Source organism: Oryctolagus cuniculus, chromosome 3 (assembly GCF_964237555.1).
Source record: "Oryctolagus cuniculus chromosome 3, mOryCun1.1, whole genome shotgun sequence".
Classification (NCBI taxonomy): Eukaryota; Metazoa; Chordata; class Mammalia; order Lagomorpha; family Leporidae; genus Oryctolagus; species Oryctolagus cuniculus.
Window position 1 is genome coordinate 113,624,529 of NC_091434.1, and position 16,721 is coordinate 113,641,249.

A 16,721-nucleotide genomic window follows, 5' to 3' on the forward strand; every position below is an offset into this window, starting at 1 on the left:
GTAGCGGGTAAAGCTATCACCAGCAGTGCCGGCAAACCATATGGGCACCGGTTCGAGTCCCGGATGCTCCACTTCTGATCCAGCTCTCTGCTATGGCCTGAGAAAGCAGTAGAAGATGGCCCAATGCCTTGGGCCCATGCACCATGTAGGAGATGAGGAAGAAGCTCCTGGCTCCTGGCTTCAGATCAGCACATCTCCGGCCATTGCAGCCAACTGGGTAATGAACCAGCGGATTGAAGACCTCTCTCTCTCTACCTCTGCCTCTCGGTAACTCTGACTTTAAAGTAAACAAATAAAATCTTTAAAAAAATATAATGAAAATTGTTGCCTAGGTCTCATATGAAATGGTAAGAAGGCAAAGGAATGAGTTTTTAATGAATAAAAAGAAAACAATGTTAAATAGGAAGCCTATCTCCTTTGAAAATATCTTTCAAAAATGAAAATTAAAACATTTTCAGATAAATAAGAACTGAGATAATTCATCATAAGTAGAATGACACTAAAAGTAATAGAAAATGAAGTTTTTTAGGCTAAGGAGGTTGCACCAGATGAAAACTCAGATCTAAATGAGAAAATTGCAGGTATCACCAATGGTAAACTTGTCTTTTTTAGTTTTCATTTTTCTAAAATATGACTGATTACTTCAGCAAATTAAGAATTAATGTTAGATATATTTCCAGAGTTCAATAGAGCCATTTCATAATGATACTGTGTCAACTGATTAGAAATATCTTACAGCTTGAAATACTTATGTACCTAATAACAAAGATTTAAAACACTTAAGCAAGTCATTAGCAAACACTAATAAAACCAAAGAAGAAACAGAACAATTATACTTGAAGATTCTAATAGTCCCTGATACATATAGAATCATTAGTCAAAAATTGACAATATGGAAGCTTGGACAACACTATTAACAACTTAGCCAACTAATATTTAGAAAATACTTTATCCAACAACTTCAAAATTGAAAAGCTTCTTAAGTACTGAAGGAATATTGATAAGCCTCAAACTTTAAAGAACTAATAACTTCAGATTATATATATATATTTAAATATATATATATTTAAAAATTTATTTATTATTTGCAAGTCCGAGAGAGAGGGAGAGACAGAAAGAAAAATTCACTCCAGTAATGACCACAATAATCAGGGTTGGGCCAGGCCGAAGCCAGGAGCAGACCTCTGTAGGTCTCCCACAAGGATGCAAGGGGCCCCCAAGCACTTGGGCCATTATTCGCTGCTTTCCCAGGTGCATTAGTATGAACTGAGTCAGAAGCAGAGCAGCCAAGACTCCAACAGGCACCCCAATACAGGATGCTCGTATTGAAAGTCGAGGCTTACCACAGAGTACATTTTTGACGACAAGGAGATTCAGTTGAAATAACTACTACTCATACTATTATATTTATATGTGGAATCTAAAAACTAGAATATTTTGAAGTACAAATGAGAAAGGTGGTTACCAAAAGTTGGGGTTGGGTGAGGGAATGTTTGTCAATTTGATTGAAAGAATAAATATTTGAGTACTATTACATGAAAGAGTGTCTATTGTTAATAATAATTTAAAATACATTTCAAAACATTTTCAGCATTTGAAACACAATTTATAAGCAGATATAAGGAATGGATGTATTTTCATTAGCATGATTTACACTCCATATTGGTGCGTATATCAGAACATCTCTCAATACCTTATAAATATTAATATTCAATTAACAAAGATAATTATAAGATGAAGGTACCAATTCAATAAAAGTTAGAAATATAAATGTAAATTTCACTCAAAGCAATTAGAAGAAATTAAAAGAAAAAAATAAGAACACAAATTAGTAAAAGTGAAAACAAACTCAAAAGAAGCCCAATGTGAGAAAAAAATTGTTTCTTAAAAGATGATAAAATTGGTAAATCCTTACTTGTACTAATAAAGAAAAAACACATTACCAATGTGCAAAATGACATCTCTATGAAGTTTACAGATCTTTTAAAAATTTTGGTACTAATAGCCAAAATAGCCTCAAATAAATGACATGACCCCTTCTTTGAAAGGAACAAGCAACAAAATGGATGTTTGAAAAGGAAGTACATTTGAATAGCTTTTTGTAAACTGAAGAAATGTAATGTATAATTAGAACCCTTCCCATGAAAATTCCACTGATAGATTCAGTAATTAATTCTATCAAATATTTGTGAATAAATGCCATAATTTCTAGTTCATTTTGTGGTAGTATTTCAGAATACTACAGACTGTGCTATTTGTAATGATGAGAAATGTATTGGCTCATAGTTCTGAAGGCTGGAAAGTTTAAGATCAAAAGTCCTCTTACGGCATAGTCTCATGAAAGATGGGCAAAGAGAGGGTGCAAGAGAGGCAAAAGCTCATCCTATAATGAGGAACCCATTCCAGCAGAACATACCCACTCCCACAATAAGAGCATTAGCCAATTCATTAGAACCTCTCATTCATGGCCTCATCAGCTCTTGAGCCCCACCTCTTAATATTGTTACATTGGCTGCTTAATGTCAATGTAAGTTTGGAAGGAAACAAACTCTAACATTCATATAGGAATAAACAGATACTAAAGGATAGAAAGTGGAGAAGGAAGGCCACTGGTCAATTCATTTGATAAGAATAGGATACTACCAATACAAAAATTAGACAGTGACATTGCAAGAGGGAACATTTTGTACTAATAATGTTCATAACCTCACATACAAGAATATCCTTAAACATATTAATACCGAAATCTAGGACTAGCGATAGAGGATATCATGACCAAATGGGGTTTATCCCAGGAATTGAAGATTGATTTAATAATGAAAACCAGTTGATACAGTCCTTTATATTAAGAGAAAAAAAAAATGCAGCCAGTGTTGTGGCATAGTGGGTAAAGTTGCCACCTGCAGTACTGGCATCCCATATGGGTGCCAGTTCGACTCACGGCTGCTCCATTTCCCATCCAGCAATTTGCTGTGGCATGGGAAAGCAGTAGAAGATGGCCCAAGTCTTTGGGCCTCTGCTTCTGCATGGGGACCAAGAGGAAGCTCCTGGCTCCTGGCTTTAGATCAGCACAGCTTCAGCCATTGCGGCCATATGGGGAGTGAAACAGTGGCTGGAAGACCTCTCTCTCTCTGCCTCTGCCTCTCTGTAGCTCTGCTTTTCAAACAAATAAAAGAATCCATAAAAAAAGAAGTCATCTCTATAGATGAAGAAAAGCAAATGATAAAATTCAATGTCCATGTAACTTTCAACATAATGAAAAGACACATTCTCTATATACGGGAGCCCAGGAAATAACGTCCACACTCAACAATGAAGCACTGAATTTTCACTGAAAGATCACTGTAAGGAAGTATATCCATTCTCACCACTGTCCTGCAAACTATACTATAAGCCCTAATCAGGTTAATTTAACAAGAAAGAAACAACATAGCATTGGGAAAAGAAGGAATAAACCTGTTTTATTTGTGAATGACAGTTGCCTATATAAAATGTAAAAATTATTTTAAAAACCTAGACTACAAGATTACAACTTGTAAAGTCAGTGTACCAATATAAATGCATGTTCAATATCTTGATTTGATAATTTTATTATGATTATACAGCAGACTTCAGAAATGTTCACTGAAGTATCTAAGGGTTAAGAGTGCAATGCCTCCAATGTGTTGTGAAGTTGTTTTTCTTGCAAAGGAAACAAAAATCTGGTTCTTATTTCTCTTTGAATGATTTTGAAAAAGTGTGCTTCTATTTTTTTTTTTTTTTTGGACAGGCAGAGTGGACAGTGAGAGAGAGAGACAGAGAGAAAGGTCTTCCTTTGCCATTGGTTCACCCCCCAATGGCTGTTGTGGCCGGCGCGCTGCGGCCGGCGCACTGTGCTGATCTGATGGCAGGAGCCAGGTGCTTCTCCTGGTCTCCCATGGGGTGCAGGGCCCAAGCACTTGGGCCATCCTCCACTGCACTCCCTGGCCACAGCAGAGAGCTAGCCTGGAAGAGGGACAACCGGGACAGAATCCGGCACCCCGACCGGGACTAGAACCAGGTGTGCCGGCGCCGCAAGGCGGAGGATTAGCCTAGTGAGCCGCGGCGCCAGCCGAGACTTTAATTTAAAGGCCTAATATTGTTAAGATGCTAATTCTACATAAGTTGAGCTATAATTTCAATATAATTCCAATTAATATCTCATGGAACTCTTTGTAGGAACAGACTAGATAGTTTCACATTTACAGAAAAATTCAGAAGACCTAGGTATGTCAAACCAACTTATGAGAGAGCAAAGTTGGACAAATTAGCACTGTCTAGTCTCAGTAACAACTAGAACATCATAGAAACCTAGACATAGTAGAAGACACTTAAGGACACAAAAATACATCAACTGAATTGAGCAGTTTCCAAAACATATCCATATTAATCTGATAAATTGGTTTATAAAATAAATCAGTGGGGATAAATTGTGATGGAAAAAAATGGCATTCAAATGTAAAAATGATGTTTGGCACATATTTCATTTAATATTCTAAGTCAATCTAAGATAAAGTATAATCCTAAATCTAAAAGATATTACTGTCAATCTTCTAAAAAATGGGATATAAATACACTATATTGAATAGGTGAAATTTACTAATTATAAAAAACACACACAGGGCATCATCAGTATTAGAAATATCCCTTTGATGGCCATATTAAAGAAATGAATAAGCAAGCACAAACTGGAGAAAAATATATTGCAAAATGTGTATCTGACAAAAAATATAAATAAAAAGGAATCCTGCATCTCAATAATTAAAAGACCACCCATAAATACCATTAAAACATGTGAAAAGTCAATTATGAGGAAGATATTCAATACATGAAAACTATTCAACATTATTAGACCTTTCAAAAAGCCTTATGTAAGCAGCTAAAATTTGGAGACTTTTCCAATATCTTATTAAAAGGAATGTATGTAAAAAAGAGCATAACTACACATTGACATTCTACTCAACAATTTAACAAGAAAAAGATACAGAATACTGATACATTCAACAATATGAGTGAATCTCAAAAACATTTGGTGTGGAAGAATCCTCACACTAAAGAATGCATAATATGTACATAATAAATTATTTGTTTTCTGAATTTCTAAAATCTGCAAATCTAGTCTATAAGGAAAATCAGTGGAGTAGTTGTCTTTCTGGAACTTCTGAGAATTAGCATATGGGACTGTTTTGAGGAGATAGAAAGGTCCTATGTCTGAATGGAATGCAAATTAATTGTGTTGAAACACCACAGTGTACACTTAAGATCAGTGCATTTTACTATATATTACTATTTTTAAAAATAAATTGTTATATTGCCTACAAAAGAGAGAAATAAATAGGCAGAAAATTCTCTTTGATCAGAATGATGAGTATATATGTATAAATAAGAGAAATGAATTAATCATTTACTTTTGGAGTTTGATAATGCTGTCACATTAACATTGTATTAGCAAATTTATCTCACTCTTCCTCTTTAAACCACCTAAATTATAAACCAACTAGCATTTCTCTATTTCTTTAATAAAGTATTTTGGATGATTTCTTACTCAGCTGATTACTAAATCATTTAAAAATTAGCATTAAGATGTTCTAACCAATCAAGAAAAATCCTTTCACTTCTATGCAAAGGTAATCTGAATATGTTCATCACATATAGGTATCTGCAAAAATAAAGTAATTCAATGAAAAATAGATGTAGAGATCATGTCATATTATTGAACTGATGCCCTGTTGATATTCTTTTATTTTCCTAATCCATGTATGGAGTTAATTTTTTTTTTTACTTTCTGTTAATTCTTAGTAGCACTTAAATTTTGAGATTTCATGTTTCTTTCAAAATTTGGTGATACTATTGAATACTGCATTCTCATTTATTTTGTGTATTTTAGAGGTACTATGAATATTGCTGAGATGTAAGTAGAGAATCAAGAAATGATTTAGTTAGATGTTTCCTGATTTATGCATAGAGCAAAAATCTTTTGAAAAAATTACCTTGAAAAGAGACAGTGGTCAGTTATAATATAATATTAATATGAGCTTAGAAAGGTACAGTAGAGAAAAAGACCCTATACATACCTTATTACTATGAGCATTTTGAAGTATGTTCCTTTGCATACAGGAAATTATATAACGTACTGTTATTTAGCTTTCTTAATTTGAATACTCTTGTTTTAGAATCATTTCTTTCAGAAAACTATAAGACATTTCATATCATTCCATGGAAGCAGCATTAGTGTAACTTATGTTATCTTTGTATATTTACTTGAGATTAAATCAGTCTAATATTGCTTGTTTCGTTATGATTTTGGTGCTGATTAGCTGCCAGACTGTTTCAGAGAACATGGCGTTTTCCTACAGTGAAGCACTGCTGATAAGGAACGATGGCTATGATTAAGAGGGTATTGAGTATTGAAAGGATGTCCACTTTTTAATTTTATTACTGGCTGTTCGCCCAGTCCCTTTGAATGACTGAATAATTCTGCTTCCTGATGGTGCCTAGAGGTGAAAAGAGACAGCATCTGTTGGTTCAAAGTAGTTGGAATGAGGTAACCAGAGCTGCCAAATGATCTCCCTTTCCTGGTGACAAACTGCTGGCATTCCGAAGTCCAGCAAAGAAACAGTTTATAACTAAATTATCATATAATCCCAATTCTCTAGGACACCTTCTTTCAGTTTACATCAAGAATGACAAAGGGATCAATGAGATCACTTATGGTATTTCACCAGCGGAAGGCAGTGGGGAAATGTCTGAAGATAAGAGGCAAAAGGGAGCTTTGATCTGTGCTTGTTTTGGTCTTTAGATGCTTCATAGAGTTAATTATTTTCTTTCAGAAATATGAGATGACATCAGATACGTGGCTCTCTAAACAGGTAAAGTACTGTTTGTTTCTGTCACATGTTGGCCTTTGTACTCATCCTATTCTCTAATTTATTTAATAATTTTCAGAAGTAATTGTAGTTACAAGACTTTAAATCTTTGCTGGGAATGACAAAATAATCTTTTTCCATTACCATATTTATAACTTCGGCTTTCTGTGATATCATTTGTGAGCAGGTTACTTCTGTTTTTCTTTATTTTGTTTGTTGTTATTTTTTGTTTTAACAGGACATAAGTTGAAGAAGTACTACCAAGAACTATATTAAGGTCATTCATATAAGTAAATTTTTGTGTCAATGAAGTAGGAAAGAATGCAATTCATTAAAACTAGAAACCACCTGCATGGTTCAATTGCCCTTAAAATTGACCAAACCTCCACATAAATAACCACGTGGAGAATATTTCAGATGAGCATCTTTTTCCTTACCTGTCTACTGGTCAGTTTGTCACATAAGTAGACCTGGAATAAATATGACCATGACAGATAAAAAAAAATCCACCAAATGTTCTCATATTAAGAATTCAGAGGAACCAAAAGAAGTTAATCGACTACAACTATGTCTGAATCCATTGTACTATTTATTCCATGACTGCTTTTTACAATGTCACATATTTTGTTTTGTTTGGGTGTGTTCAGGGGTTTTGTTTGTTCTATAGAGTCCTCCTTATTTTGTATTTTCTCCCTAAGTGACATTCACATCTATGTTTTATTCACCACCATGTAGTAAGAACACCAAATTTATAACCCTGGGCACTTGTATGATGAGCTCAGAAGCATCCATATTCTTATTTGTCAACCCCTCCTAAATCTGCAAGATGGTTTACATGTTCCTCAGATCCAGGCTAACATATTTCTCTTTTAGTCAGCCTTATTTCTTTTTATAATAGGATCCAAGGAGCCAAGCCATGCAGCTTTTAAACCATTATCCTAATCATCCTTGAATTTTTTCTGATTTTTATCTGCATATAATTCATCATTAGGTTATTTGATTTTGCTTTCAAAATCAAGTCAGTTTACTTTACTCCAGTACACAAAAACCATCTTGCTTCAAATTAGAGGTACTGCAGTTCCTTCTTAACTGACAAACTTTAAAATAATTATTTTTGTTAATATAGGGAAACAGATTACAAGTAGTTCATAGCTAGAATTCTTAGAGTATAGAGACACTTCATCTCACTCCCCCCTTCCTTTCTTTCTCTTTAACTTTTGCAATAACATTTTAATTTACTTTATAATCATAGGCTTTTAATGTTCCAAGAAGTTTGCCAACGCCCATGTCTTGCAGCATTTCCCATTTCTTCTAGTAATTTGATGGTTTCAGGCCTTAGGTTTAGATCCTTGATTCATGTTGAGTAGAATTTTGTATAGGGTGTGAAGTAGGGGTCTTATTTCATACTTCTGCATGAAGAGATCCAATTTTCCCAACACCATTTGTTAAAGAGACTATCCTTTCTACTGTCAAATTTATCTTCTCAGGTATCTGTCCATCCATTCTGTATGCTGCATTCTGCCTGAGTGACCTCTTTGAAATATGCATTTGATTGTCATCACGTTTATTGTTATATTCTCACTTCCACAACTCAGAACAATTTCTGTGTCTTGCTTCTGCCATTCATATAAAGACTCACATCTTAAATGATCCAAATCATGTTAATTTGAATGTTTTTCTAACTCTGTATCATATCATCCTTACTGCTGCTTTCTCCATTCAAGTCGCAATAGTCCTTACTTCTGAACAGAATTGTGTCAACTTCTTTCTCATTTGAAGTCTGTTCATGTTGCAACCTCAGGTTAAATAACCTACTCTAGAAATCATCCCCTCCAAACACCAAAATCACCCCCTCCAACCACCTTGACTAAATCTGATTCCTCAGTAAAAGCTGTCCTAAAGTCAAGTGCAATCATTGTGTGACATTTCAAGAATTACTTCTGACTTTCTCTAAGATACAGTATCAGCAAGAATATCCATTTTTTGCTCCTCATTGTAATCTAAATGATTAATGTAAAATCTGGTATATAAGGAGGCATGCCTTTGATGAATGAATAAAAAAGGAAAAAAGGCAGTAATGATACTAACTCCTTGTTGGTATGAACATGTATAACAAGACCTAGATAAATAAATAAATATATATATATAAATGTGCATAAATATATATGTGTACAGAGACACTAATATAAATATGAACAATTTTTATCTTTCTCATCATGTAAAATAATTAGAAAAAAGCTTTGATTTTACAGCTAATAATGGATTTTCACAAAATTAAATACTGAAAATAAAAGCAATGACATATGGGTATTTTGTACTCTGAATTGTCCTGCATTATTAAACCTAGTTGTCTATCATTTTTATTGCCAGGGCTTTCATTAGTGTATAACATACATCAGTATAATGCATGCTCTTTTGAGATTACCCTAAATCTTAAATACCAAACTTACGGATATTTAAGAGAAACTTTTTAAAACAAAGCTGCTAGTTATCAATTACTAAGTAAAAACTACAGTTAATAGTTTACCCTAGTTAATTTTTCTTCAGAATCTTTATAAAATGTTGTCAAAGTTCAAACTGGATGAAATTTATGAGATGAACATGGTAACAATGATGAGAAGTAGCAAATTTATACCATAAACAGAAATTTAATACATAAATTTAATATCATAAAGCCACTTTCCGGATCATAAGAAGGGCAGAAAGAAGTGAGCTTTTTGGTCTACCTTTCAAGCAATTTACATTTGTGTGAATAGCACATAATATAGGTAGTCACAGAATAGCTCAATATCACAAGTTCAGTACCAACTGTATCATAGACAGTGACATTTCAAGGAGATAAACGTGACAGTGAAACTGGTTTTACCTTTATGGAGTTGAATGTTCACTGCTGGATATTATCAAGTAGTATAAGATTTTAAACTTTTTAAAAAATGTTTGTATAAAGAAAAGAGATTTCGTGTTCTTAATGAATGATAATGATGCTTCCAACCCTCTCTTCCTATTCTATCTCCTTTTTCCTCTCTTTCTTTGTTTTCTTCCAATTTTTGACATAACATACTTAAAATTTAATTTATGGACACAGGAATAATCCTCTACTAAAAAAAGAATTTAACAAGTAGAAAAGAAAAAGTCCCCTGTCCCACTGGAGTAGAGTTAAGTGCTGTAAATGATCATGAAATCTCAAGATGTAAATTTTGCTCATATTCATGACACTTTTTTGTACTGTATTTATTGGCTATCATAAATCAAAGAAAACATGATATTTGTATTTTTGTGACTGGTTTAACTCACTAAGAACAATGGTTTCCAGTTGTACCCATTTTGTTGCAAAAGACAGGATTTCATTCTTTTTTATGGCTAATAATTCATTGTGTATGCATATGACATTTTCTTTATCCAGTCATCTATTAATGGACATCTGGGTTGATATTGTATCTTGGCTATTGTGAATTGAGCTGTTATAAACATGGGAGTACAAATAACTCTTTCATATGCTAATTTCATTCCCTTTTGGTAAATTCCCAGAAATGGGATAGCTGGGTCATATGGTTCATCGTTGTTTAGATTTTTAAGGAACCTCCATGCTGTCTTCCATAATGGTTATACTAGTTGGCATTCCACCAACAGTGTATAAGAGTACCTTTTACTTCACATCCTCACCAACATATGTTGCTTTTTGATTTCTGGATGATAGCCATTCTAATTAGGGTAAGGTAAAATTTTATTGTGCTTTTTATTTGCATTTCCTTGATAGCTAGTGATCCTGAGCAATTTTCCATGTGTCTATTGGCCATTTGTATTTCATTCTTTGAAAAATACCTGTTTATGTACTTTGCCTATTTCTTAACAAATTTGTTTTATTTTGTTGAGTTCCTTGAGCTCCTTATGTATTCTGAATATTAATCCTTTACCAGAAACATAGTTTGCAAATGGTTTCTCCTATTCTGTCTGAAATCTCTTTACTTCATTGAGTGTTTCCTTTGCTGTACGGAAGTACCTTTAGCTTGATGTAATCCCATTTGGGTATTTTGGCTTTAATCGCCGGTGTTTCTGGGGTCTTATCCAAGAAGTGTTTGTCAATGCCAATGTCTTGTAACATTTTCCCTGTGTTTTCCTCTAGTAATTTCAGGTCATAGGTTTAGATCCTAGATCCGCTGTGAATTGACTTTTTAGTAAGATGTAAGGTTATAGGGTTAGGGGTTTTGTTTCTTACTTCCGTATTCAGAGGTCCAGTTTCCCAACAGCGTTTGTTGAAGAGACTTTACTTTCTCCAGGTAGTGATTTTAGCTCATTTGTCAAACATTAGTTGGTTGTAGATGCACGGATTAATTTGGGAGGGTTTTGAATCTCTTCCATTGATCTACATGTTTATTTTTGTGCCAGTACCAAGTTGTTTTAATTATTAATACCTTGTAATATGTCTTAAATCCTGGTATTGTGATGCCTCTGGCTTTGTTTTTGTTGTTAAATGTTGCTTTTTCTATTTAGGATCTCTTGTGTTTCCATATAATTTTCAGGGATTTTGGGGATCAGATTAACTCTGTAAATTATTTTGGTTAGCACAAACACTTTAGTGGTGTTAGTTCTTCCAATTTATGAACATGGAAGATTTTTCCATTTTTTGTTTCTTCTTCTTTTTTATCTTTAATGTTTTTTAATATTCATTATAGAGATCTTGCACATTTTAATTAAATTTACCCCAAAGTATTTAAATATTTTTGTAATCATTGTGAATGGGACTGATTTTATAACTTATTTCTCAGCTATGACATTGTTTGTGCATAGAAATGCTATTGGTTTTTCATGAAGATTTATTTTCTGCAAATCTGTGAAGCTCTTATGAATTCATCATGTCATATTCAAATAGGGGTAATTTGACTTCCTCCTTTCCATTTGTATCCCTTTGATTTGTTTTCTTATCTAATGACTCTGACGAAAACTCCCAGTACTATATTGAATAGTTAATGGTTAGATTACATCCTTTGCTTGTTCCATATCACCTTAATTCCAAAATCAGAAAAAGATACTACAAAGTAAAGAGTACTATAGGCTAATATTGCTGATGAGCAGAGATGCAAAAGTCCTTAACAATATATTAGCTAACTGAATACAATGACAAATCAAAAAGATCACCCATCTAGACCAAATGGGATTCATCTGAGGAATGCAGGGATGGTTCAACATATACAAATTAATAAATGTGATACATTACATTAACAAACTGAGGAGTAAAAATCATATGATCATCTCAATTGATGCAGAAAAATCATTTGATATAATTCAATATCTTTTCATGATAAATACCTTAATTGGCTATAGAAGGAAATTTGTTATACAAGTAAAATGCTTAAGCACAATAATGAAAGTATATGACAAAACAACAACCAGAAGCATATTAAATGGAGAAAAGCTGGAAACATTTCTTTTAAAATTTATTTATTTGAAAGTCAGACTCATAGGTGGAAAGAGGAAGGGAGGTATCAATCTTCTATCTGTTGGTTTACTGCCCAGATTGTTGCAACAGCTGTGACTGGGCCAAGCCAAAGCCAGGAGCCAAACTTTCCTCTGGGCCTTTCACTTGGGTTGTAGGAACCCAAGTACTTGGGCCACCTTCCACTGCTTTTCCCAGACCGTTAATAGGGAGCTGGATTGGAAGTGGAGCAACAGAGACATGAATCAGTGCCCATATGGAATGCCAGCAGTGCATATTGCGGCTTAACCCACTGTATCACAGCACTGACCTCTTAATTATATTCTTAAAAATTAAAATAAAATTCAAACTCAATGGGAAATCTTTTCTGCATAGTAGAACAGCAAGTAAGGGCAGATACTATATGTTGGAGGAAATTTGGTAGAGTGATATGTTTGTCAAATATTTTTGCTGATATATATATGGACTCATCTATTCAGCAGTTATGAACTGGGCATCAATTGTGTCTAGAGTAATAGAGCTAAAGTGATGATATTGAAAATTTATTTTAATTATTAGATGCCTAGTAAAAAACCAGCAAATTAATAGATCAATATAATAAATGCATTCAATGTCATGATAGAGTTGAATACAGGATACATTTTGGAATAATGAGGAGAAATTCCTTAATTAGGAGAGATCCCCTAACCAGGGAAATTTTGGAATGTCTTATGCTTTATGGAAATGAGTAAAATCTACTTAGACTTAGTACAAAAAGGATGACAGGTAGATTGTTTCAGGTGGAAGAAACCCCACTTGTCCAACAAAGCAAGAGAGATACCCCAGCCAGCAGGAGATGTAATGAACTGAATTACTAACTCTATACTAATTGAAAGGGAACACACGTACAAACACCTAAATATACAAAACATACCCTGAGGGAGTTAAGTATAATAGATAGAATAGAATGAAGTAAAAAAAAAAAAAAAAAAAAAAAAAAAAAAAAAAAAAGGATATCAGATGGAGTTGCATAATCTAGCTTTGTTATTAAACTTTGTTAGGTAATCAGGAAATATTCATTGGTAAAGTGACATTAGAGCAGAAAAGTGAATCAGAGAGAAGGAATTGCCAAATAAAGGAAATATAAGTAGCAAAGGCTCTGGATCCACAGCATGTAGGAAGCAGAAGCCCAGTGAGGAAGCAGGGGAGAGAGAGAAACAAGAAATGAGCATGCAGAGGGCCAGGACTTCTAAAATACTGGAAAGGTGTTTGAAAGATTTACAGTAAAAACCATATCAAAGCCTTTCTTTATATCATATAGTCATGCAGTCATATTCATTAATCAATCAGGTTGGTACTCAGTGTTTTGTCAATTTAAATCAATTTTTCTCAATATTTCCCCTGAAACAAGAGAAAGAAATCTGCATGTATGGCTTTCATCATTCAATTTTCATAAATATTCCTATTGACTTAATGTGCCACTAGAATTTCAGTAAAAATCACCAAATGAGGATTCACACTTGCAGGCATTTGTGCTGGTGTGTAGGTAAAGTTGCGTAGTAAAGATGGGAAATCTGAATGATATAATTTTCTATAGATATCTTTCAATTTCATGGGCTTTAACTTTTTAAATTTCAACAAACTTATATATACTTCCTCAGTAATAAATCTTCAAGTAATTAGAATTACTGACAAAATATATTCAATATATATTATGCAATTTAATTAAAAATAATTTTGATAACTGGCACAGGCATCAGCTTTTCCTCAACTCAACACAGTCTTGTGTAAAGACATGAAAGTTGTTTTTTGAGCCAATTTAAAGGGATCTTTACTCTAATTGTAAAACATTGTTATACACTATGCATGAAACTTCTGCATCCTTCCCACTGTGTAAACACATACATACTTGCAGTGTAGCATTACATTAATTTAAAAAATACTATGATACATCGATTTTATGAGTAATATGACCACTTTAAAACTAATTTCAAATTGTACTTGGTACAACTCACATATCACTTAGCAGTAGTTGACAGCATGTTGAGATTGTTATATGTCTTTCTATATTTTAGAATGAGGAGCCTGTGTTTTCCAGAGATGGTAGCAAATTCTTTATGACTGTTCCTGTTAAACAAGGGGGCCGTGGAGAATTTCACCACATAGCCATGTTCCTTGTGCAGGTAAGTGCTGTTATTTATTTTTTTTTCCTGTGGTTTGATTTCATTTTTATCATGTTCCTAAAGGGTTATTTCCCATTGCATTCTGAGCCTATATTTAACATCTGTGAATCTCTGTTACATCTATCGAGATCACAGACAATGTAGAAAGAGCACCCTTGTCCATCGCCTTAACTGTACCTTTGTACCTTTCTCTCTATCTCTCTCTTTTAAGATTTCATTTATTTGAAAGTCAGAATTGCAGAGGGTGAAAAAGAGAGAGAGAGAGAGAGAGAATGAGTGTTGTGTTCCATCCACTGGTTCACTCCCCAAATGGCTACAATGGCCAGGGCTGGACCAGGTGGAAGCCAGGAGCTTCTTTTGGGTGTCCCATGTGGGTGAAGGAGCCCAAGCTCTTGGGACATCTTCCATTCTTTTCCAGGCACATTAGCAGAGAGCTAGATTGGAAGTGGAACAGCCAGGTCTCAAATCATCACCCAAAAGGGATACCAGCTCTGCAGATGGTGCCTTAACTCATTTGGTTACAGTGCCAATCACTAAGCTATACCTTTCTACAAAAATGTCTCAACAGTTATAAGGTTTAGTGAGCCACACATGTGAGAGATGAACTGAGCACCTCAAAATACATTTAGTAAATGAAAAACACCCAACTTTCAAGGACCTGGGGACACCCTAGATAAGAGGTTTTACCAACAAATGCATGTTACTTATTTTGTACAAGTAGTATCTCAAGGTGTTGTAATAGTTATGAATACTCAAAGCAACTTAAATATCCATCAAAAATTTTATGGTTGACTAAATCATGGAACACTCACAGAACAAACATCAATCCAGGTTTTTATTTTTTTTTATTTTTATTTTTTTTTACTTATTTGACAAATAGAGTTAGACAGTGAGAAAGACAGAGAGAAAGGCCTTCCTTCTGTTGGTTCACCCCCTAAATGGCCTCCATGGTCAGAGCTATGCCGATATGAAGCCAGGAGCCAGGTGCTTCCTCCTGGTCTCCTATGCGGGTGCAGGGGCACAAGCACTTGGGCCATTCTCCACTGCCCTCCTGGGCCACAGCAGAGAGCTGGACTAGAAGAGGAGCAACTGGGACTAGAACCCAGCACCCATATGGGATGCCGGCGTTGCAAGCAGAGGATTAACCAAGTGAGCCACGACGCTGACTACCATCCAGGTTTTTTTTTTTTTTTTTTTTTTTTTTTTTTAAAGCAGGATAAAATAGAGTGTTTATGTAATAACAAAGGCAAAGAGTCTGCATTATACTTTTAAGGACTTTGTGATAAAAGGAAGGGAAATATTTCTTTCTTGTAATATCAAAAGAATGTTAATGGTCCATGTGATTTTATTTAACTATAAAAAGATCAATGGATATACAAAGATTTATTTTCATTAATTTAAAGGCAGAGAGAGACAGATAAACTGCTCTTCTATTGGATGATTTACTTCCTAAATGCCGGCAATCCCTAGGGCTGGATTAGATGGATTAGACACAAGCCACAATATCAGAAATCCATTTGGATCTCCATGTTGCTTACAAGGACTCACATGATTTCTCTCAAGGGTTGCATTATCAGAAATCTGGAATAGGGAGAAGGACCCAGAACTCAAACACAGATACTCTGATGTGATATGTAGGCCTTTGTTAATTGCTTTGCCTAATAGCAACCCCAACAATCATTTTTTTAAATATGATTTGAATTTAATTCCCAACAGTAAAGTTTCATAAACAATAAAGCATAAAATAATAAAAAAAACTAATCTCACAAGAAAAGGTTATATAATGATAAATAATTGTATCAGAATTAGAATATTTATGAGAGTTTTTCAAACTAGCCAAAAATCATTTCATAACCATAAAATAGAGTGAATTTTAATGCAACAGAAGAGCCTTAACCAATCATTAGTTTTCACATTCTTGGAACCTGAAAGTCTTGTACATATTCTCAAACGATTACCTCAGTGGTTTCCACATATTGTATTGGGTGCTTAACACTTTGAATTATTGAAATCTTGCATCAATAGTTTAAAATTTAAATCTCAACCAAGATATATGCTGTTAAAATAATTGTCACAATTTTAACTTTAATTTTAATCAAAGCTGAAATAAATAATTTGGAATATATATATATTTTCCACAGTGGAAATGTAGATCAAGTTTCCTAGCATATCATTAATGTAGAAAAACAGTTTACACACTAATGTATGATCCAATTTATGCTCTAAAGCTCTAAATAAACT

At 33.9% G+C, this 16,721-nt stretch overlaps 1 protein-coding gene across 4 annotated transcripts in view; it reads left to right on the forward strand.

Annotated features, from left to right (window-relative positions):
* DPP10 (dipeptidyl peptidase like 10) overlaps positions 1-16,721 on the forward strand; it is a 1,559,001-nt gene that overhangs the window by 1,478,833 nt on the left and 63,447 nt on the right. For all 4 annotated transcript variants that reach the window (XM_051849637.2, XM_051849636.2, XM_051849638.2 and 1 more), the window contains exons 12-13: positions 6,849-6,887; positions 14,373-14,480. In XM_051849637.2, coding sequence (XP_051705597.1) covers positions 6,849-6,887; positions 14,373-14,480 — 147 coding nt within the window. The remainder of the gene's footprint in view (positions 1-6,848; positions 6,888-14,372; positions 14,481-16,721) is intronic.